This window comes from Pseudophryne corroboree, chromosome 7 (assembly GCF_028390025.1).
Source record: "Pseudophryne corroboree isolate aPseCor3 chromosome 7, aPseCor3.hap2, whole genome shotgun sequence".
NCBI lineage: Eukaryota > Metazoa > Chordata > Amphibia > Anura > Myobatrachidae > Pseudophryne > Pseudophryne corroboree.
In genome coordinates, this window is record NC_086450.1 from 291848494 (window position 1) to 291871753 (window position 23260).

At 47.5% G+C, this 23260-nt stretch overlaps 1 protein-coding gene across 4 annotated transcripts in view; it reads left to right on the top strand.

Moving 5' to 3' along the window:
• KATNIP (katanin interacting protein) overlaps nucleotides 1-23260 on the top strand; it is a 465431-nt gene that overhangs the window by 176274 nt on the left and 265897 nt on the right. For all 4 annotated transcript variants that reach the window (XM_063934229.1, XM_063934228.1, XM_063934227.1 and 1 more), the window contains exon 12: nucleotides 15243-15336. In XM_063934229.1, coding sequence (XP_063790299.1) covers nucleotides 15243-15336 — 94 coding nt within the window. The remainder of the gene's footprint in view (nucleotides 1-15242; nucleotides 15337-23260) is intronic.

Genomic DNA, 23260 nt, shown 5'->3' on the forward strand with positions numbered 1-23260 from the left:
CCAGCATCCACTACGGACTACGAGAAATAGATTTATCGGAAAGTAAAATCTTATTTTTTTAAACAAAAAACCCTCCATTTAAGATGGGACCATGACTTATGGGCCAGTGCTCTGGACTTGCCACCCAGGCTAAAAGTTGCCAGCCAGCCCCTGTCTACCAGACTGCTATCCCTACAACTGTTGGAACTCTTTCTGAGTTTATTTGTGTCCCCATCTTTCGAGCCCTGATCTTGCTTAGCCCCCCCTTACATTCATTTTGGTCAAGTGTGGGATATCGTCCTCCATTCCAAGTGCTGTTTAACAAAACAAAGGTAAATTATGTATTTGATGTATCTGGCTGTGTATATGCGAGGTCATTACCTTTTCGTGGTGGGCAGTGTAACAGGTCTTTTAAGATTTATATTTGAGTAATAAACACTACTACTCCTAACACTCCTTCCATCTTCCTCCTGGATTGACAACTGAAATTCTGTGACCTACAGATAAGACTATACACAACTCTAATGGTTAACATAGGAACAAAGTAGATTTTGTTCTATAATGATTAACATTGTCAAAAAAGTAGATGTTATATCATTAATAACATTGTGATAAGGGTTTCGGAAAATTGTTTTTCTCTATCGTCCTAGTGGATGCTGGGGTTCCTGAAAGGACCATGGGGAATAGCGGCTCCGCAGGAGACAGGGCACAAAAAGTAAAGCTTTTCCAGATCAGGTGGTGTGCACTGGCTCCTCCCCCTATGACCCTCCAGACTCCAGTTAGATTTTTGTGCCCGGCCGAGAAGGGTGCAATCTAGGTGGCTCTCCTAAAGAGCTGCTTAGAAAAAGTTTAGCTAGGTTTTTTATTTTACAGTGATTCCTGCTGGCAACAGGATCACTGCAGCGAGGGACTGAGGGGAGAAGGAGTCAACTCACCTGCGTGCAGGATGGATTGGCTTCTTGGCTACTGGACATCAAGCTCCAGAGGGACGATCACAGGTACAGCCTGGATGGTCACCGGAGCCGCGCCGCCGGCCCCCTTGCAGATGCTGAAGTCAGAAGAGGTCCAGAATCGGCGGCTGAAGACTCCTGCAGTCTTCTAAAGGTAGCGCACAGCACTGCAGCTGTGCGCCATTTTCCTCTCAGCACACTTCACACGGCAGTCACTGAGGGTGCAGGGCGCTGGGAGGGGGGCGCCCTGGGAGGCAAATGTAACCTATATAAAGGCTAAAAATACCTCACATATAGCCCCCAGAGGCTATATGGAGATATTTAACCCCTGCCTGATTTCTCTAAATAGCGGGAGACGAGCCCGCCAGAAAAGGGGCGGGGCCTATCTCCTCAGCACACGGCGCCATTTCCTCTCACAGCTCCGCTGGTCAGGACGGCTCCCAAGTCTCTCCCCTGCACTGCACTACAGAAACAGGGTAAAACAGAGAGGGGGGGCAAATTTATGGCGATATTTTGATATAACAAAGCAGCTATAAGGGAGCACTTATTATAAGGCTATCCCTGATATATATATATATATAGCGCTTTTGGTGTGTGCTGGCAAACTCTCCCTCTGTCTCCCCAAAGGGCTAGTGGGTCCTGTCTTCGTTAGGAGCATTCCCTGTGTGTCTGCTGTGTGTCGGTACGTGTGTGTCGACATGTATGAGGACGATATTGGCGTGGAGGCGGAGCAATTGCCAAATATGAGGATGTCACCCCCTAGGGAGTCGACACCAGAATGGATGCCTTTATTTATGGAAATACGGGATAGTGTCAACACGCTAAAGCAGTCGTTTGACGACATGAGACGGCCGGACAATCAATTAGTGCCTGTCCAGGCGACTCAAACACCGTCAGGGGCTGTGACACGCCCTTTGCCTCAGTCGGTCGACACAGACCCAGACACAGGCGATGACTCCAGTGGTGACGGTGACGAATCAACCGTATTTTCCAGTAGGGCCACACGTTATATGATTTTGGCAATGAAGGAGGCTTTACATTTAGCTGATACTACAGGTACCACTAAACAGGGTATTATGTGGGGTGTGAAAAAACTACCTATAGTTTTTCCTGAATCAGAAGAACTAAATGACGTGTGTAATGAAGCGTGGGTTGCCCCTGATAAAAAGCTGATAATTTCAAAGAAATTACTGGCATTATACCCTTTCCCGCCAGAGGTTAGGGAGCGCTGGGAAACACCTCCTAGGGTGGGCAAGGCGCTAACACGCTTATCTAAACAAGTGGCGTTACCCTCTCCTGAGACGGCCGCACTTAAAGATCCATCAGATAGGAGGATGGAAAATATCCAAAAAAGTATATACACACATGCAGGTGTTATACTACGACCAGCTATAGCGACTGCCTGGATGTGCAGTGCTGGGGTAGTTTGGTCAGAGTCCCTGATTGAAAATATTGATACCCTGGACAGGGACAATATTTTACTGTCGTTAGAACAAATAAAGGATGCATTTCTTTATATGCGTGATGCACAGAGGGATATCTGCACACTGGCATCACGGGTAAGTGCTATGTCCATTTCGGCCAGAAGAGCTTTATGGACGCGACAGTGGACAGGCGATGCGGATTCAAAACGGCATATGGAAGTTTTGCAGTATAAAGGGGAGGAGTTATTTGGAGTCGGTCTATCAGATTTGGTGGCCACGGCTACAGCCGGGAAATCCACCTTTCTACCTCAAGTCACTCCCCAACAGAAAAAGGCACCGACCTTTCAACCGCAGCCCTTTCGTTCCTTTAAAAATAAGAGAGCAAAGGGCTATTCATATCTGCCACGAGGCAGAGGTCGAGGGAAGAGACAGCAACAGGCAGCTCCTTCCCAGGATCAGAAGCCCTCCCCGGCTTCTACAAAAGCCTCAGCATGACGCTGGGGCTTCTCAAGCGGACTCGGGGACGGTGGGGGGTCGTCTCAAAAATTACAGCGCGCAGTGGGCTCACTCGCAAGTAGATCCCTGGATCCTGCAGATAATATCTCAGGGGTACAGGTTGGAATTAGAGACAGATCCACCTCGCCGTTTCCTGAAGTCTGCTTTACCAACGTCCCCCTCCGAAAGGGAGACGGTTTTGGAAGCCATTCACAAGCTGTACTCTCAGCAGGTGATAGTCAAGGTACCTCTTCTGCAACAAGGGAAGGGGTATTATTCCACTCTTTTTGTGGTACCGAAGCCGGATGGCTCGGTAAGGCCTATTCTAAATCTGAAGTCCTTGAACCTGTACATAAAGAAGTTCAAGTTCAAGATGGAGTCACTCAGAGCAGTGATAGCGAACCTGGAAGAGGGGGACTTTATGGTATCCTTGGACATCAAGGATGCATATCTCCACGTTCCAATTTACCCCTCACACCAGGGGTACCTCAGGTTCGTTGTACAAAACTGTCACTATCAGTTTCAGACGCTGCCGTTCGGATTGTCCACGGCACCTCGGGTCTTTACAAAGGTAATGGCCGAGATGATGATTCTTCTTCGAAGAAAAGGCGTATTAATTATCCCATACTTGGATGATCTCCTAATAAGGGCAAGGTCCAGAGAACAGCTAGAGATGGGATTAGCACTGTCTCAAGAAGTGCTAAAACAGCACGGGTGGATTCTGAATATTCCAAAATCCCAGTTAATGCCGACAACTCGTCTGCTGTTCCTAGGGATGATTCTGGACACGGTTCAGAAAAAGGTTTTTCTCCCGGAGGAAAAAGCCAAGCAGTTATCCGAGCTTGTCAGGAACCTCCTAAAACCAGGAAAGGTGTCTGTACATCAATGCACAAGAGTCCTGGGAAAAATGGTGGCTTCTTACGAAGCAATTCCATTCGGCAGATTCCACGCAAGAATTTTCCAAAGGGATCTGTTGGACAAATGGTCAGGGTCGCATCTTCAGATGCACCTACGGATAACCCTGTCTCCAAGGACAAGGGTGTCTCTTCTGTGGTGGTTGCAGAGTCCTCATCTATTGGAGGGCCGCAGATTCGGCATACAGGATTGGATCCTGGTGACCACGGACGCCAGCCTGAGAGGCTGGGGAGCAGTCACACAAGGAAGAAACTTCCAGGGAGTATGGACGAGCCTGGAAACGTCTCTTCACATAAACATTCTGGAACTAAGAGCAATATACAATGCTCTAAGCCAGGCAGAACCTCTGCTTCAAGGAAAACCGGTGTTGATCCAGTCGGACAACATCACGGCAGTCGCCCATGTGAACAGACAGGGCGGCACAAGAAGCAGGAGTGCAATGGCAGAAGCTGCAAGGATTCTTCGCTGGGCAGAGAATCATGTGATAGCACTGTCAGCAGTGTTCATCCCGGGAGTGGACAACTGGGAAGCAGACTTCCTCAGCAGACACGATCTTCACCCGGGAGAGTGGGGACTTCATCCAGAAGTCTTCCACATGCTGGTAACCCGTTGGGAAAGACCAATGGTGGACATGATGGCGTCTCGCCTCAACAAAAAACTGGACAGGTATTGCGCCAGGTCAAGAGATCCGCAGGCAATAGCTGTGGACGCGCTGGTAACGCCTTGGGTGTACCAGTCGGTGTATGTGTTTCCTCCTCTGCCTCTCATACCAAAAGTATTGAGAATTATACGGCAAAGAGGCGTGAGAACGATACTAGTGGTTCCGGATTGGCCAAGAAGGACTTGGTACCCGGAACTTCAAGAGATGATCACGGAAGATCCGTGGCCTCTACCTCTAAGGAGGGACTTGCTTCAGCAGGGTCCCTGTCTGTTTCAAGACTTACCGCGGCTGCGTTTGACGGCATGGCGGTTGAACGCCGGATCCTAAAGGAAAAAGGCATGCCGGAAGAAGTCATTCCTACTTTGATTAAAGCAAGGAAGGAAGTAACCGTGCAACATTATCACCGAATTTGGCGAAAATATGTTGCGTGGTGCGAAGATCGGAGTGCTCCGACGGAGGAATTTCAACTGGGTCGATTCCTACATTTCCTGCAATCAGGATTGTCTATGGGTCTCAAATTGGGATCTATTAAGGTTCAAATTTCGGCCCTGTCGATTTTCTTTCAAAAAGAATTGGCTTCAGTCCCTGAAGTCCAGACCTTTGTTAAGGGAGTGCTGCATATACAGCCTCCTGTGGTGCCTCCAGTGGCACCGTGGGATCTCAATGTGGTTTTGGACTTCCTAAAATCTCATTGGTTTGAACCACTAAAAAAGGTGGATTTGAAATATCTCACATGGAAAGTGACCATGCTTCTAGCCCTGGCTTCGGCCAGGAGAGTGTCAGAACTGGCAGCTTTATCTTACAAAAGCCCATATCTGATTTTCCATTCGGACAGGGCAGAACTGCGGACTCGTCCGCATTTTCTCCCTAAGGTGGTGTCAGCATTTCATCTGAACCAGCCTATTGTAGTGCCTGCGGCTACAAGTGACTTGGAGGATTCCAAGTTACTGGACGTTGTCAGAGCATTAAAAATATATATTGCAAGGACAGCTGGAGTCAGAAAATCTGACTCGTTGTTTATATTGTATGCACCCAACAAGATGGGTGCTCCTGCGTCTAAGCAGACGATTGCTCGTTGGATCTGTAGCACAATCCAACTTGCACATTCTGTGGCAGGCCTGCCACAGCCTAAATCTGTAAAGGCCCACTCCACAAGGAAGGTGGGCTCATCTTGGGCGGCTGCCCGAGGGGTCTCGGCATTACAACTCTGCCGAGCAGCTACGTGGTCAGGGGAGAACACGTTTGTAAAATTTTACAAATTTGATACTCTGGCTAAGGAGGACCTGGAGTTCTCTCATTCGGTGCTGCAGAGTCATCCGCACTCTCCCGCCCGTTTGGGAGCTTTGGTATAATCCCCATGGTCCTTTCAGGAACCCCAGCATCCACTAGGACGATAGAGAAAATAAGATTTTACTTACCGATAAATCTATTTCTCGGAGTCCGTAGTGGATGCTGGGCGCCCATCCCAAGTGCGGATTATCTGCAATAATTGTACATAGTTATTGTTAACTAATTCGGGTTATTGTTGAAGGAAGCCATCTTTCAGAGGCTCCGCTGTTATCATACTGTTAACTGGGTTTAGATCACAAGTTGTACGGTGTGATTGGTGTGGCTGGTATGAGTCTTACCCGGGATTCAAAATCCTCCCTTATTGTGTACGCTCGTCCGGGCACAGTACCTAACTGGAGTCTGGAGGAGGGTCATAGGGGGAGGAGCCAGTGCACACCACCTGATCTGGAAAAGCTTTACTTTTTGTGCCCTGTCTCCTGCGGAGCCGCTATTCCCCATGGTCCTTTCAGGAACCCCAGCATCCACTACGGACTCCGAGAAATAGATTTATCGGTAAGTAAAATCTTATTATTCGATTAAAGTTTATTATGTGTGTGTTAATTCCTTAATAAAAAAAATAAATACATTTGGTCTAACATATGTCTATTACACTGGGCTAATTGACTAAAAAAGTCCCAATCTTATTAATTACCCCATACCATGTACAGAGCCAGTGTGCTTTCCAGTGCAGAGGGGGGTGCCATTTAGACAATGATTTTATTGCATGTAAAAAAAAAAAATCAATCGTTTCATGGTAACATTACAAATACTTGACTACTTTTTGGACGTCACCTCCGTGAGATTGCTCAGGTGGTGTCCCAGGTGCTAATGCTCTATTTGTATTATCAGGCCCTACCATCATTGTGCATTTATGCAAATTGCAATTTGTAGTGGGGGAAGGTCCTGATGGACGAATCGTAACATCAGGGCTCTGCCCACTTCATAAGAAATAGAGGCAGGATCAGGGAGAGTGGTAAAATCTCTCAAGTCCAGGAGGGCTCTGAAATTCAGAAATATACTCAGTATGTCAGGTCCCATGTAACTGCTAGCAGCGGGTGTCTTTTTTTTTGCAGAAAATATGTCTTAGTCACACCAGGAGACTGTTCTGATTACTTTGATATGGGACGCTTGTGTATTGCGTGTAACTGAGTCGGTATACGTAACACAGCGGAACTGGTATTAGAAATAAACTACAGCTGCTACAATGTAATACTTTGTATGCACGGTGAGTGACTCAGTCGCACACATATACAGTGCATTCGAAAAGTATTCACATCGCTTCACTTTTTCCACATTTTGTTATGTTACAGCCTTATTCCATACTGGAATGAATTAATTTATCCCTCAAAATTCTACACACAATACCCCATAATGACAACGTGAAAACAGTTTTTGGGAGATTTTTGCAAATTTATTAAAAATGAAAAACAAAGAATTCATATGTACATAAGTATTCACAGCCTTTGCCATGAAGCTCAAAATTGAGCTCATTTGCATCCTGTTTCCACTGATCATCCTTGATATGTTCCTACAGCTTAATTGGAGTCCACCTGTGGTAAATTCAGTTGATTGGATATGATTTGGAAAGGCACACACCTGTCTATATAAGGTCCCAAACTTGACAGTGCAGAAACCAAGCATGAAGTCAAAGGAATTGTCTATAGACCTCCGAGACAGGATTGTCGTAAGGCACAAATCTGGGGAAGGGTACAGAAAAATATCTGCTTTGACGGTCACAATGAGCACAGTTGCCTCCATCATCCGTAAGAGGAGAACCTTCCAAAAGGACAACCATCTCTGCAGCAATCCACCAATCAGGCCTGTATGGTAGAGTGGCCAGACGGAAGTCACTCCTTAGTAAAAAGCACATGGCAGCCCACCTGGAGTTTGCCAAACTGCACCTGAAGGCAGGGGCGGATTGGGAACAAAAAGCGGCCCTGGAAAAAGTTGTACTAGTGGCCCCACTTGGGCAGCACCAGAGGTGTAAGGTCTAGCCATGAGCCATGGCAGCAGCACCCTCCCCCCAAGACTTTCCAGATAGTGGGGATGTCCAGCATCAAGGGGGAAGTTAAAAGGAAATAAAATTAAATGTTATGAGCACATTATATGATACACCTTCAGAATTTAGGAAACGATATCATTCTTTAGAAAAATATATTTTCTTGCTTATTACACCAACCGCGTATCCCAATCACTGTTCACTCAATCTTATATGTCAGCCAAGCAGACAGAGCATACACTAGATCATCTGCAATCACAGGCTAAGTGGCAAAGTCATTTTCATATATGTAAATTATTTTGCATCTTATTCATTATGTCTATAAAAAGGACCACATGTCCTCAAACAAAACAGGCCCGCGGGTGCGTCGGCCCACCGGGAATCTTCCCAGTGAGCTCTATGCCCAGTCCGCCTGTGCCTGAAGGACTCTCAGACCGTGAGAAACAAAATTCTCTGGTCTGATGAGACAAAGATTGAACTCTTTGGCGTGAATGCCAGGCGTCATGTTTGGAGGAAACCAGGCACCGCTCATCACCAGGCCAATACTATCCCTACAGTGAAGCGTGGTGGCAGCATCATGCTGTGGGGATGTTTTTCAGCGGCAGGAACTTGGAGACTAGTCAGGATAGAGAGAAAGAGGAATACAGCAATGTACAGAGACATCATGGATGAAAACCTGCTCCAGAGCGCTCTTGACCTCAGACTTGGGCGACGGTTCATTTTTCAGCAGGACAACGACCCTAAGCACACAGCCAAGATATCAAAGGAGTGGCTTCAGGACAGTCTGTGAATGTCCTTAAGTGGCCCAGACTTGAATCCGATTGAACATCTCTGGAGAGATCTGAAAATGGCTGTGCACCGACGCCTCCCATCCAACCTGATGAAGCTTGAGAGGTACTGCAAAGAGGAATGAGTGAAACTGCCCAAAGATAGGTGTACCAAGCTTGTGGCATCATATTCAAAAAGATTTGAGGCTGTAATTGCTGACAAAGGTGCATCAACGAAGTATTGAGCAAAGGCTGTGAATACTTATGTACATGTGATTTCTTATTTATTTATTTTTTAATTTGCAAAAATCTAAAAAAAAAAACTTTTTTCATGTTGTCATTATGGGGTATTGTGTGTAAAATTTTAAGGGAAAAAATGAATTTATTCCAGTTTGAAATAAGGCTGTAACATAACAAAATGTGGAAAAAGTGAAGCGCTGTGAATACTTTCTGGATGCACTGTATACAAGTGTTGTATATCAAATTAATCAGCACAGTCTTCTGGTACATCCTAGCCACTTCACATTTTTGTCAAAAAAAAAAAAGACATCCATCGCTAGCCGACTTTCACCGGACCTGGAGCACCGAGAGGGGCTGTTTGGTGCGACTGCAGCAATGATGTCTGAGGATACATCTGTATGTTCACACAGGTATGAGATTATACTTGGGGAAATAGTGCTGCATGAGCATAGTAGTGCAAAAGTGCTCAGTCCCAGGACACATTGCTATTCAAAGAGATAAGTTGTGTACACACGGTGCGATATGCACTTAACTTTCCTTACGATTTTGACTATATAGTCAAAATCATAAGGAAAGTTAGTGCATATTGCACCGTGTGTACACAGCTTGCGATGCGGGATCGGCATCACAAGCAAAAATAGACTGTGCAGGCAAGTCAGTTTTGACTATCTCGTATAAAAGATAGTCAAAATTGACACTTAGCCAAAATCGGACATAGCCAGTATTGCAAACGCAGTCATTATATGCTTGCGATACCGACCTAGGGCCTAATTCAGACCTGATCGCTGCTGTGCCGTCTCAACCCCGCGATCGCCTCTGCCTGATTGACAGGCAGAGGCGGGAGGGGGCGGGCCGCCGTTTTAGTGGTGAGGTCCGGGCAACGCAGGCGTGCCCGGACCGTGCGGCAGCTGAGTGCCATCACACACAGCCACTGCGACCCGGACATCGACGAGTAGCTCCCTGCCAGCGCGCTGGTAGGGAGCTATTTTTCAAGTACAAAAGCATTGCCGCTGTGCGATGCTTTTGTACTTGTGCAGCGGGGTAGGGCCTGACATGCGGGGTGGACTAGCCCTATGCTGGGTGTCCCCCTGCATGTCAGAGAAGCTGATCGTAGATGTGCTAAATTTAACACATCTACGATCAGGTCTGAATTAGGCCCCTTATCGCACAGTGAGAATTGGGGTTAGTCCGAATCTCACCGTGTGTATGCACCTTTAAATCCAGTCCTAGATTAAAATAAATAAATAAATGTTTGAAATAATTTCATAACACAGGGAATATTTTTCAATTATACTAAAATTAAAGTGTAACAATATTTCTCTGACGTCCTAAGTGGATGCTGGGACTCCGTAAGGACCATGGGGAATAGCGGCTCCGCAGGAGACTGGGCACAACTAAAGAAAGCTTTAGGACTACCTGGTGTGCACTGGCTTCTCCCACTATGACCCTCCTCCAGACCTCAGTTAGAATCTTGTGCCCGGGGGGGGGGCGGGGGGCGCCCTGAGGGCAATATAATATACCTTGGCTGGCAAATCATCACAATATATAGTCCCAGGGCTATATATGTGATAAATTACCCCTGCCAGAATCCATGAAAAAAGCGGGAGAAAAGTCAGCCGAAAAAGGGGCGGGGCTATCTCCCTCAGCACACTGGCGCCATTTTTTCTTCACAGTGCAGCTGGAAGACAGCTCCCCAGGCTCTCCCCTGTAGTTTTCAGGCTCAAAGGGTTAAAAAGAGAGGGGGGGCACTAAATTTAGGCGCAATATGTGTATACAAGCAGCTATTGGGGGAAAAATCACTCAGTTATAGTGTTAATCCCTGCATTATATAGCGCTCTGGTGTGTGCTGGCATACTCTCTCTCCCCAAAGGAATTTGTGGGGTCCTGTCCTCAGTCAGAGCATTCCCTGTGTGTGTGCGGTGTGTCGGTACGGCTGTGTCGACATGTTGGATGAGGAAGGAGCAGAGGCCGATAAATGGGATGTCGCCCCCTGTGGAGCCGACACCAGAGTGGATGGATAGGTGGAAGGTATTAACCGACAATGTCAACTCCTTACATAAAAGGCTGGATGACGTAACAGCTGTGGGACAGCCGGCTTCTCAGCCCGCGCCTGCCCAGGCGTCTCAAAGGCCATCAGGGGCTCAAAAAAAACGCCCGTTACCTCAGATGGCAGACACAGATGTCGGCACGGAATCTGACTCCAGTGTCGACGAGGTTGAGACATATACACAATCCACTAGGAACATCCGTTGCATGATCTCGGCAATGAAAAATGTGTTAAACATTTCTGACATGAACCCAAGTACCACATAAAAGGGGTTTTATTTTTGGGGAGAAAAAGCAGCCAGTGTTTTGTTCCCCCATCAGATGAGTGAATGAAGTGTGTAAAGAGCGTGGGTTCCCCCGATAAGAAAATGGTAATTTCTAAAAAGTTACTGCTGGCGTACCCTTTCCCGCCAGAGGATAGGTCACGTTGGGAGATATCCCCTAGGATGGATAAGGCGCTCACACGTTTGTCAAAAAAGGTGGCACTGCCGTCTTGGGATACGGCCACTTTGAAGGAGCCTGCTGATAAAAAGCAGGAGACTATCCTGAAGTCTGTATATACACACTCAGGTACTATACTGAGACCTGCTTTTGCCTCAGCATAAATAGTGCTGCTGCAGCGTGGTCTGATACCCTGTCAGATAATATTAATACCCTAGACAGGGATAATATTTTGCTAACATAGAGCATATTAAAGACGTCGTCTTATATATGAAGGATGCACAGAGGGATATTTGCCGGCTGGCATCCAGAATTCATGCAATGTCCATTCTGCCAGGAGGGTATTGGAGACCCGGCAGTGGACAGGTGATGCTGCCTTTAAAAGGCACATGGAGATTCTGCCTTATAAGGGTGAGGAATTGTTTGGGGATGGTCTCTGGGACCTCGTATCCACAGCAACAGCTGGGAAGAAAAATTTTTACCTCAGGTTTCCTCACAGCCTAAGAAAGCACCGTATTTTCAGGTACAGTCCTTTCGGCTTCAGAAAAGCAAGCGGGTCAAAGGCGCTTCCTTTCTGCACAGAGACAAGGGAAGAAGGAAAAAGCTGCACCAGACAGCCAGTTCCCAGGATCAAAAATCTTCCCCCGCTTCCTCTGAGTCCACCGCATGACGTTGGGGCTCCACAGGTGGAGACAGGTGCGGTGGGGGCGCGTCTCGGGAACTTCAGGGACCAGTGGGCTTGCCCACAGGTGGATCCCTAGGTTCTGCAAGTAGTATCACAGGGATACAGGCTGGAGTTCGAGGCGACTCCCCCTCGCCGTTACCTCACATCAGCCTTGCCTGCTGCCCTCGGAGAAAGGGAGGTGGTACTGGCGGCAATTCACAAGCTGTACTTCCAGCAGGTGAAATCAAGGTACCCCTCCTTCAACAAGGCCGGGGTTACTATTCCAAAATGTTGTGGTACCGAAACCAGACGGTTCGGTGAGACCCATTCTAAAATTGAAATCCTTGAACACTTATATACGAAGGTTCAAGTTCAAAATGGAATCGCTCAGGGCGATTATTGCAAGCCTCTTCACCAGGAGTACCTCAAAATTGTGGTACAGGATGGTCATTACCAATTCCAGACGTTGCCGTTGGTCTGTCCCCGGCACCGAGGGTATTTACCAAGGTAATGGCCAAAATAATTATCCCGTGCTTGGACGATCTCCTTATAAAGGCGAGGTCCAGGGAGCAGTTGTTCGTCGGAGTAGCACTATCTCGGGAAGTGCTACAACAGCACGGCTGGATTCTGAATATTCCAAAGTCGCAGCTGGTTCCTACGACGCGTCTACTGTTCCTGGGTATGGTTCTGGACACAGAACAGGATAAAAAGGGTTTCTCCCGGAGGAGAAGTCCTAGGAGTTGTCGTCTCTAGACAGAGACCTCCTAATACAAATACAGGTGTCGGTGCATCAATGCACGCGAGCCCTGGGAAAGATGGTAGCTTCTTACGAAGAAATTCCATTCGCCAGCTCCCATGCAAGGATCTTCCAGTGGGATCTGTTCGACAAGTGGTCCGGGTCGCATCTTCAGATGCATCGGCGGATAACCCTGTCTCCAAAGGCCAGGGTGTCGCTGTTGTGGTGGCTGCAGAGTGCTCATCTTCTAGGGGGCCGCAGATTCGGCATACAGGACTGGGTCCTGGTGACCACGGATGCCAGCCTTCGAGGCTGGGGGGCAGTCACACAGGGAAGGACTATGGAAAAGTCAGGAGACTTCCCTACACATAAATATTCTGGAACTAAGGGCCATTTACAATGCCCTAAGTCAGGCTAGACCCCTGCTTCAACACCGGCCGGTGCTGATCTAGTCAGACAACATCACGGCGGTCGCTCATGTAAACCGACAGGGCGGCACAAGAAGCAGGATGGCGATGGCAGAAGCCACAAGGATTCTCCGATGGGCGGAAAATCATGTGTTAGCACTGTCAGCAGTGTTCATTCCCGGAGTGGACAACTGGGAAGCAGACTTTCTCAGCAGACACGACCTCCACCCGGGAGAGTGGGGACTTCATCCAGAAGTCTTCCAAATGATTGTACACCGTTGGGAAAGGCCACAGGTGGACATGATGGCGTCCTGCCTCAACAAAAAGCTACAAAGATATTGCGCCAGGTCAAGGGACCCTCAGGCGATAGCTGTGGACGCTCTGGTAACACCGTGGGTGTACCAGTCGGTGTATGTATTCCCTTCTCTGCCTCTCTTACCCAGGGTAATGAGAATAATAAGAAGGAGAGGAGTAAGAACTATACTCATTGTTCCGGATTGGCCAAGAAGAGCTTGGTAACCAGAACTCCAAGAAATGATCTCAGAGGACCCATGGCCTCTGCCGCTCAGACAGGACCTGCTGCAGCAGGGGGCCTGTCTGTTCCAAGACGTACCGCGGCTGCGTTTGACGGCATGGCGGTTGAACGCCGGATCCTGAAGGAAAAGGGCATTCCAGAGGAAGTTATCCCTACGCTAATTAAAGCTAGGAAAGAAGTGAACGCAAACCATTATCACCGCATATGGCGGAAATATGTTGCGTGCCGTGAGGCCAGGAAGGCCCCAAAGGAGGAATTTCAGCTAGGTCGATTTCTGCACTTCCTACAGTCAGGGTGACTATGGGCCTAAAATTGGGTTCCATTAAGGTCCAGATTTCGGCTCTATCGATTTTCTTCCAAAATAGAACTGGCTTCACTGCCTGAAGTTCAGACTTTTGTTAAGGGAGTGCTGCATAGTCAGCCCCTGTTTGTGCCTCCAGTGGCACCGTGGGATCTCAACGTGGTGTTGGATTTCCTGAAGTCGCATTGGGTTGAGCCACTTAAATCCGTGGAGCTACAATACCTCACGTGGAAAGTGGTCATGCTGTTGGCCTTGGCGTCGGCCAGGCGTATATCAGAATTGGCGGCTTTGTCATGCAAAAGCCCTTATCTGATTTTTTATATGGATAAGGCGGAATTGAGGACTCGTTCCAAATTCCTTCCTAAGGTGGTATCAGTTTTTCATGTGAACCAACCTATTGTGGTGCCTGCGGCTACTTGGGACTTGGAGGATTCCAAGTTACTGGACGTAGTCAGGGCCCTGAAAAGTATATGTTTCCAGGACGGCTGGAGTCGGGAAAACTGTATGCACCCAACAAGCTAGGTGCTCCTGCTTCTAAGCAGACTATTGCTCGCTGGATCTGTAGCACGATTCAACTTGCACATTCTGCGGCTGGACTGCCGCACCCTAAATCTGTACAAGCCCATTCCACGAGGAAAGTGGGCTCTTCTTGGGCGGCTGCCCGAGGGGTCTCGGCTTTACGAATTTGCCGAGCTGTTACTTGGTCTGGTTCAAACATTTTTGCAAGAGTCTACAAGTTTGATATCCTGGCTGAGGAGGACCTAGAGTTTGCTCATTCGGTGCTGCAGAGTCATCCGCACTCTCCCGCCCGTTTGGGAGCTTTGGTATAATCCCCATGGTCCTTACAGAGTACCCAGCATCCACTTAGGACATCAGAGAAAATAAGATTTTACTCACCGGTAAATCTATTTCTCGTAGTCCGTAGTGGATGCTGGGCGCCCATCCCAAGTGCGGATTGTCTGCAATACTTGTTTATAGTTATTGCCTAACTAAAGGGTTATTGTTGAGCCATCTGTTGAGAGGCTCAGTTATATTTCATACTGTTAACTGGGTATAGTATCACGAGTTATACGGTGTGATTGGTGTGGCTGGTATGAGTCTTACCCGGGATTCAAAATCCTTCCTTATTGTGTCAGCTCTTCCGGGCACAGTATCCTAACTGAGGTCTGGAGGAGGGTCATAGTGGGAGGAGCCAGTGCACACCAGGTAGTCCTAAAGCTTTCTTTAGTTGTGCCCAGTCTCCTGCGGAGCCGCTATTCCCCATGGTCCTTATGGAGTCCCAGCATCCACTACGGACTACGAGAAATAGATTTACCGGTGAGTAAAATCTTATTATTTTTCTTTCTTATTTAGTCAACAAAAGAAATTGCTGAAAGTTCTCCAGAACATTGACACCAATTCTGCATCCTATAATGAGCCAAAGGAAGACAACCTGAAATATAATTTGGTAAGCAATGGACATTTTTGCACAACTTTAGATCTATATAGATTTAATCTCACAATATCTACATGTCTTTATGGTTAAGTTGGATATCATGGATGCTTTTGTTTAAATTAATCATTGCACTGAATGGCAGCTGACAGTACATTTTGTTGGTGTTTTTTTACATATTTGAAAACTCTGTGTAAAGTGATTGTGTGGGCAGTTGTAGGTCAGTAAACCTCCTAATTTGATCAGTATGTAACTTCATTTTGCTTTCAGATTCTCATTTTAATACAGTAAGGCCCAGATTTATTAAGCCTTGGAGAGTGCTAAATTGCACGGTGATAAAGTATCAACCAATCAGCTCCTAACTGCCACGTTACAGGCTGTGTTTGAAAAATAACAGTTAGGAGCTGATTGGTTGGTACTTTATCTCTGTGCAATGTATCACTCTCCAAGGTTTGATAAATCTGAGCCTAAGTCTTCATTTACCCAGAATAATGTAATTGTTAGAATTTGTATACAAAATAACAGTACATTGTGGTTTGCCACAATAAAGGTAAATAATAAAGCACATTTTAAGGGTAACAAATGCCTAAGAAAATGCCTTTAAAACGTATGACTGTCTCTGTACTTTAGGGACTGTTAATAGAAATGCATTAGACAGTTCCCATTTTCCCCAAACATGCTTTCTTAGAAAAACTGGGTTTTCTTGCATTCTGACTTATCTATATAGATGACGTAGCTCTTATGTGACTTTCTACAAATGGTGCCACTGGCTTCTGAAAACTAAAACAATAAAAATAAAATATTGTAGCAAGTCAGTTAATTATTTGGTATGTAAACAAATACCATTGTCAGTATATCTATTTATTGATAATGACCATACTCATAGTGGGGTCGCTCTGATTTGCCAGCAATTACATTGTCGGCAGTGTAATGTTGAGCACAGTATGCCTACATAGTACTAATGTTAGTGAAAGCATTGTAACCCTGTCTGTACTATGACATTTAAATATGATGATAAAGTACTGCATGCACAGAAAAAAATTAGTTTATCCCATACCTCCCAACCTTATGTCCGGGTAAGGAGGGACATCTGCGCACGCCTTGCTTAAAATGGGCGTGGTCTATGGGAAAATGGGGCGTGGCTTCGTGGAGGGCCCACGATCACGGGCCACGCCCCATTTTCATCACTGAGGGGGCATGCCCAGCGCTCTGTGAGCTGCTGGCATGCCCTCTCTCCTTTCGTCTCCACTGAATAGACGCTGTGCGCATGCGCACCGCTTCTATTCACCACTGCTCTACTAAGCAGAGCAGCAAGTGCAGGAGCCTCCCTACTGCACCACCCACCCCCCCCCACCCCCACACCGCGGGACACTGCGGCCAGAAAAATGGGACTGTCACGCAAAAATCGGGACAGTTGGGAAGTATGGTATCACTCCCTATGCAACTTTTCCTGCATAATGATGTCCTTCCCCTTCCTGCTTGGTTTGGTACTAGTCAAGGAAGCAGCTACTATAAGTGCAGGGAGTGCAGCTCATATGGGGCCCAAAGCTGAGAGGGGCCCACCTTTCCTGTCACGGTTACATGTGTTACATAAGCTTTTTACCATTGGGTTGTACATAGGGGCCCTTACAGACTTTTGGCTTGGGGCCAGCAATATATCTAGGTATAACCCTGAACCCGCTCATTGTATTGTGGTATAAAATGTGGTGGATGGCATTATAATGTTATATAAAATTAAGTGGGGCACTGTAATATGGCAAATGTGAAGTGGAGGTACTTTAGTGTGACATAATATGAACCTGGACCACTGTAATGTGACATAATATAAACTGGGGATACTGTATGCCATAATGTGAATTGGGGGTACAGACAGCCTTCCAATGTGCAATAATGTGAACTAGGGCGCATAACATTGACTAAGGCACTACTATTGTTAAGAACATTAAGGCACAATTATGGGGCATAAAATTAACAAATGCTGCAGAGAGGTTTCCTGAAAAATACAGTTGCATAGCATTACGTATGCAGATACACCCACAGTTGCACACAGAATATTGGCATGCAGCATATCATTCTTATCAGTAGAGTCTGCTTGTGCATCTTATTTGCACAGTGATGTGAATAAGACGCATTTCCGGTAAACAAAGACGTTCAGCGTTAGCAGAGCTGCACAGACCTGGCGGCTGACTCATTTTAGGTATCGCCCGTTGCGTGGCGTATTGAGGCTAGATGCATGAAGACACATTTGTATTACTGTCCCAGAATGTCGAATATACTCCAGGATGTCTGAGTTCTCCCGTGTTTATTGATTTTTCTCAAATCTAGTTCATTTGGAGGGGTTAGGCACTAGGGAGGGAGGGAGGGAGGGAGGGGGGGGGGGGGGTAGCCATAGTCGATACCCCCAGAGGGTTACTTGTAGCCATAGCTTCCACCCCCCGACAGTTAGGGTAGCGGAGTGGGGATGGAGGAAATACTTATCCCGTCCAGTATCGGGATTTTCAGTGCCGTTATGCCGCTGTTAGTCATGTCACCGCCGGCATCCCGACCGCCGGAATTTCATACCGAACCCCTTGATAGCACCACCTTTTGCTGCACTAGCAGCTACAGCTGGTGCGGTCGGTTTCTACCACATTTGCATCCAACCTCCCTTTGTGCCTCCCACGGCACCTTGGGCTCTTAATGTGGTGATGCATTTCCTCCAGTCAGACTGGTTTAAGCCGTTACAGGAGGTGGACGTAAAATATCTTATGTGGAAGACCGTCACACTGTTGGCCTTGGCTTCAACAAGACGTGTGTCGGAGTTGGGGGCTTTATCTCACAAAAGTCCCTATTTAATTTTCCATGAGGACAGAGCTGAACTCAGAACTCGTCAGCAATTTTTTACTAAGGTGGTGTATGCGTTTCACATCAACCAACCTGTTGTGGTTCTGGTTGTCACCAACACCTCTGCTACTTCAAAGTCTTTGGATGTTGTGAGGGCTTTGAAGGTGTATGTGAAAAGAACAGCTTGTCACAGAAAGACGGACTCGCTGTTTGTTCTTTATGATCCCAATAAGATTGGGTGTCCTTCTTCAAAGCAGACTATTGCACGCTGGATCAGACTTACTATCCAGCATTCTTATTCCACGGCAAATTTGCCATGTCCAAAATCAGTACAGGCCCACTCTACTCGGTCAGTGGGTTCTTCCTGGGCGGCTGCCCTGGTGTCTCAGCTTTACAGCTCTGCCGAGCAGTTATTTGGTCAGGTTCGAACACGTTTGCTTAGTTCTACAAGTTTGATACTTTGGCCTCTGAGGTCCTTCAGTTTGGTCAATCAGTTCTGCAGGAACCTCAGCACTTTCCCACCCGGTTTGGGAGCTTTGGTACATTCCCATGGTACTAACTGGACCCCAGTATCCTCTAGGACGTAAGAGAATATAGGATTTTAATTACCTACTGGTAAATCCTTTTCTCGTAGTCCGTAGAGGATACTGGGCGCCCGCCCAGTGCTTCATTCGTCCTGCACTTTTACTTGGTTAAGTAATGTTGGTTCAGCCGTTGCTGTTCCTGTTTCAAGTTTGGTTAGTTTGGCTTTCCTCTTGTTGTGTGTGCTGGTTCAGAATCTCACCACTATCCTTATCTATCCTTCTCTCGAAGTATGTCCATCTCCTCGGGTACAGTTTCCTAGACTTAGTCTGGTAGGAGGGGCATAGAGGGAGGAGCCAGCCCACACTATCAAATTCTTAAAGTGCCCATGTCTCCTAGTGGACCCGTCTATACCCAATGGTACTAAATGGACCCCAGTATCCTCTACGGACTGCAAGAAAAGGATTTACCGGTAGGTAATTAAAATCCTATTTTTACTAGCTGGGGAGGAGGGGGTGTAATATACTAGAAAATAAACAACAGTGATCGCGCTGAGCCAAAAAAAAAGTGGGTCCCAGGGACCCCACACTTTTAAAAATTTTTAAAAACCTGTCATATTCTGGGTCCCATCGGAATGAAGATTATTAATCTTATTAATGATTCAAATATGAAACCCCACAACTTGATTTGGACACTACAAAAGTGTTGCAAGGGGGTGACAGTGCTGCTGGGCTGTGTAGCATACAGAACACTGCTCCAGAGCTGTACCTAGACATTTTGGTGCCCTTTGGCAGAAAGTAAATTGGTGGTCCCCCTCCCATATTGTAAAGTATGAAATTTAGGGGTCTAGCTTTGTGGGGAAGCAGCTTGGCCACATAATAGTACCAATTCACATTACACCACAGAGTAGCGCCGCTTATACACATTGCACCAGGTAGAACCACCTATACACACTGCGCCAGGTTGAGCACGTTATACACATTGCACCAGGTAGAGCACGTTATACACTTTGCGCCAGGTAGAGCACGTTATACACTTTACGCCAGGTAGAGCACGTTACACACATTCCACCAGGTACAGCACGTTACACAGATTGCGCCAGTTAGAACACGTTATACACATTGCGCCAGGTAGAGCACGTTATACACATTGCGCCAGGTAGAGCACGTTATACACATTGCGCCAGGTAGAGCACGTTATACACATTGCGTCAGGTAGAGCACGTTATACACATTGCGCCAGGTAGAGCATGTTATACACATTGCGTCAGGTAGAGCACGTTATACACATTGCGTCAGGTAGAGCACGTTACACACATTCCACCAGGTAGAGCACGTTATACACATTGCGTCAGGTAGAGCACGTTATACACATTGCGCCAGGCAGAGCACGTTATACACATTGCGTCAGGTAGAGCACGTTATACACATTGCGTCAGGTAGAGCACGTTATACACATTGCGTCAGGTAGAGCACGTTATACACATTCCACCAGGTACAGCACGTTATACAGATTGCAGCAGTTAGAACATGTTATACACATTGTGCGAGGCAGAGCACGTTATACACATTGCGTCAGGTAGAGCACGTTATACAAATTGCGTCAGGTAGAGTACGTTATACACATTGCGTCAGGTAGAGCACGTTACACACATTCCACCAGGTACAGCACGTTATACAGATTGCACCAGTTAGAACACGTTATACAGACTGCGCCAGTTAGTACACGTTATACACATTGCGCCAGGCAGAGCACGTTATACACATTGCACCAGGTAGAGCACGTTACACACATTGCACCAGGTAGAGCACGTTATACACATTGCGCAAGGCAGAGCACGTTACACACATTGCACCAGGTAGAGCACGTTACACACATTGCGCCAGGTAGAGCACGTTATACACATTGCGCCAGGCAGAGCACGTTACACACATTGCAACAGATAGAGCACGTTACACACATTGCGCCAGGTAGAGCAGTATATAATGGCCACTGTGGGTGTGCATGTGATGGTCACTGTGTGGGTATGTGTGGGGGGTGTATGTTGGCCACTATGGGAGTATTTGGTGTGTTTATAATGGACACTGAGGAGGTATGGGCAGAGTGTATGATCGGCACTGCCCCATCCTCCATATTTGCATCATTAGCTGCCAACACTCTCCACCCTCCCACACACATACTCTGTTAGTTGATAACCTACTTAATCCCCCAGGGAGTGCAGCTGTATGCAGCCAGAGAGACACAGGCTTCTTCAATGATCGCGCTGTGCTGGTTAGTGAGCAGCCACTGTGTGTGTCATAACACAGCCCGCCCCAGCGTCTGCTCGCAGCTGCTTCTTACTAGAGATGGCTACTGACTCACTGTCTCACACAGTGACTCAAATCATCAGGATGAATGATTCGAGGCACTCACTGTTTAATGAGTCGAGACAGCTGCAGTAGCAGCTTCTCTCAGCCAGAGGGAGGAAACTCAGTGTGTCCTTCAGTCAGTGTGTTCTGCTGTGTGTCTTTAGCTGTGATTGGCCAGAGGCTATACCAGGTGACACCCAGTGGGAGGGGGAAGGGAGCAGTCACGACTCACCAGTCAGTGAGTGCTGTGCCCCTGAGTCATGTCATGAATCATGATTCATCCTGAGTCTGCCAGTGAGTTGAGACAGTTGTACACTGTGTAGACTCAGTGACTCAGTGGATGGATCTGATTCATGCAGCATAAGCCTGCAGGAGGTGGAGCCCCTGTGGTACAGGGCTCTCAGCTCACTGTTCCTGCTCAATGTGATTGTGGGTGGCAAACTCCCTGGAGGCTAGATAGTGGATAATATAATAAATCCAAGCCCATCTAAAAAAAAGCCCACCTAAAATCATCTAATTAGCAAAGTATGCAAAGTAAAAAAAAATGTTTTTATTTGGTTTAGTTACAGACTGAATGATGTGTTTCATGGCTGTTAAGCTTTCTCTCCTTAGCCAGAAGTAATGTGCATATTCTGTAACTAGTGTGCAATAAGTGGTTATTAATAATATATCAACATAACACTGAATCTATGTTAATATATTATTAACAATCAGTGCATAAGCAGCTGCATCCCCCAGATGCACTGCACAATCACTGCAGCTGAATAACTCCCTCCATGAGTCCAGCACTGATCTGCCAGCACTGGCAACTCACTGATTCATGTGCAGTCTCTGCAGTACATTCCAATACAAATGAGTCATGACTCATGTGCCGAGACACTGACTGGAGACACTTCACTTCTCTGAGTCATGTGTCTCAACTCAGTTCAGTGAATCACTTTGCCCATGACTACTTCTTACTGTCGCATGGCGAGCACGCTGGCGGACAGGGAGGAGGGACGTCACGTCTCAGCCGCACTTGAATGGGGAGACATTGCCGGCAGCGCGATTGGACGGGGAGAAGCTGCGGGCAGCGCGATTGGACGGGGAGAAGCCGCAGGCAGCGCGATTGGACAGGGAGAAGCTGCCGGCGGCGATTTGATGGCGAGAGAGGCACTGAAGAATAGTATTGGCAGAGACGCACTGGTCAGTTAGAGACAGCGCGTCCCGCGGGACCCGCTCATTTTAAAAAAGAGAGTCCCCGTCTGCTTGTAGCGCGCGTATTTTGCGATCACTGAACAATATTACACACATAGGGACACATCGGGAGGGGGGTAGAACTAATCAGCCCGGGGAGGGGGGGGGGGGGGGCGCATTGACACTGGGGTGAGGGGGGTGGGGTGGGGGTGGGTAAAGGTGGGAATCTTTTGCAACTGGAGGGGCTATTTCTGATAGGGGGTGGTTAGTGAGTTTACAATGAGGGCTTATGAACATGGGGGGATGGGGGGGTGTATTTTTTATTTCTCTGACGTCCTAAGTGGATGCTGGGGACTCCGTCAGGACCATGGGGATTAGCGGCTCCGCAGGAGACAGGGCACAAAAGTAAAAGCTTTAGGATCAGGTGGTGTGCACTGGCTCCTCCCCCTATGACCCTCCTCCAAGCCTCAGTTAGATTTTTGTGCCCGGCCGAGAAGGGTGCAATCTAGGTGGCTCTCCTAAAGAGCTGCTTAGAGTAAAAGTTTTGTTAGGTTTTTTATTTTCAGTGAGTCCTGCTGGCAACAGGCTCACTGCATCGAGGGACTTAGGGGAGAGAAGTGAACTCACCTGCGTGCAGGATGGATTGGCTTCTTAGGCTACTGGACACCATTAGCTCCAGAGGGAGTCGGAACACAGGTCTCACCCTGGGGTTCGTCCCGGAGCCGCGCCGCCGACCCCCTTGCAGATGCCGAAAAGTGAAGAGGTCCAGAAACCGGCGGCAGAAGACTTTTCAGTCTTCATAAGGTAGCGCACAGCACTGCAGCTGTGCGCCATTGTTGTCAGCACACTTCATAGCAGCGGTCACTGAGGGTGCTGAGCGCTGGGGGGGGCGCCCTGGGCAGCAATGATAGTACCTTATTCTGGCTAAAAATACATCACATATAGCCCCTGGGGGCTATATGGATGTATTTAACCCCTGCCAGGTCTCAGAAAAACGGGAGAAGAAGCCCGCCGAAAAGGGGGCGGGGCCTATTCTCCTTAGCACACAGCGCCATTTTCCCTCACAGAAA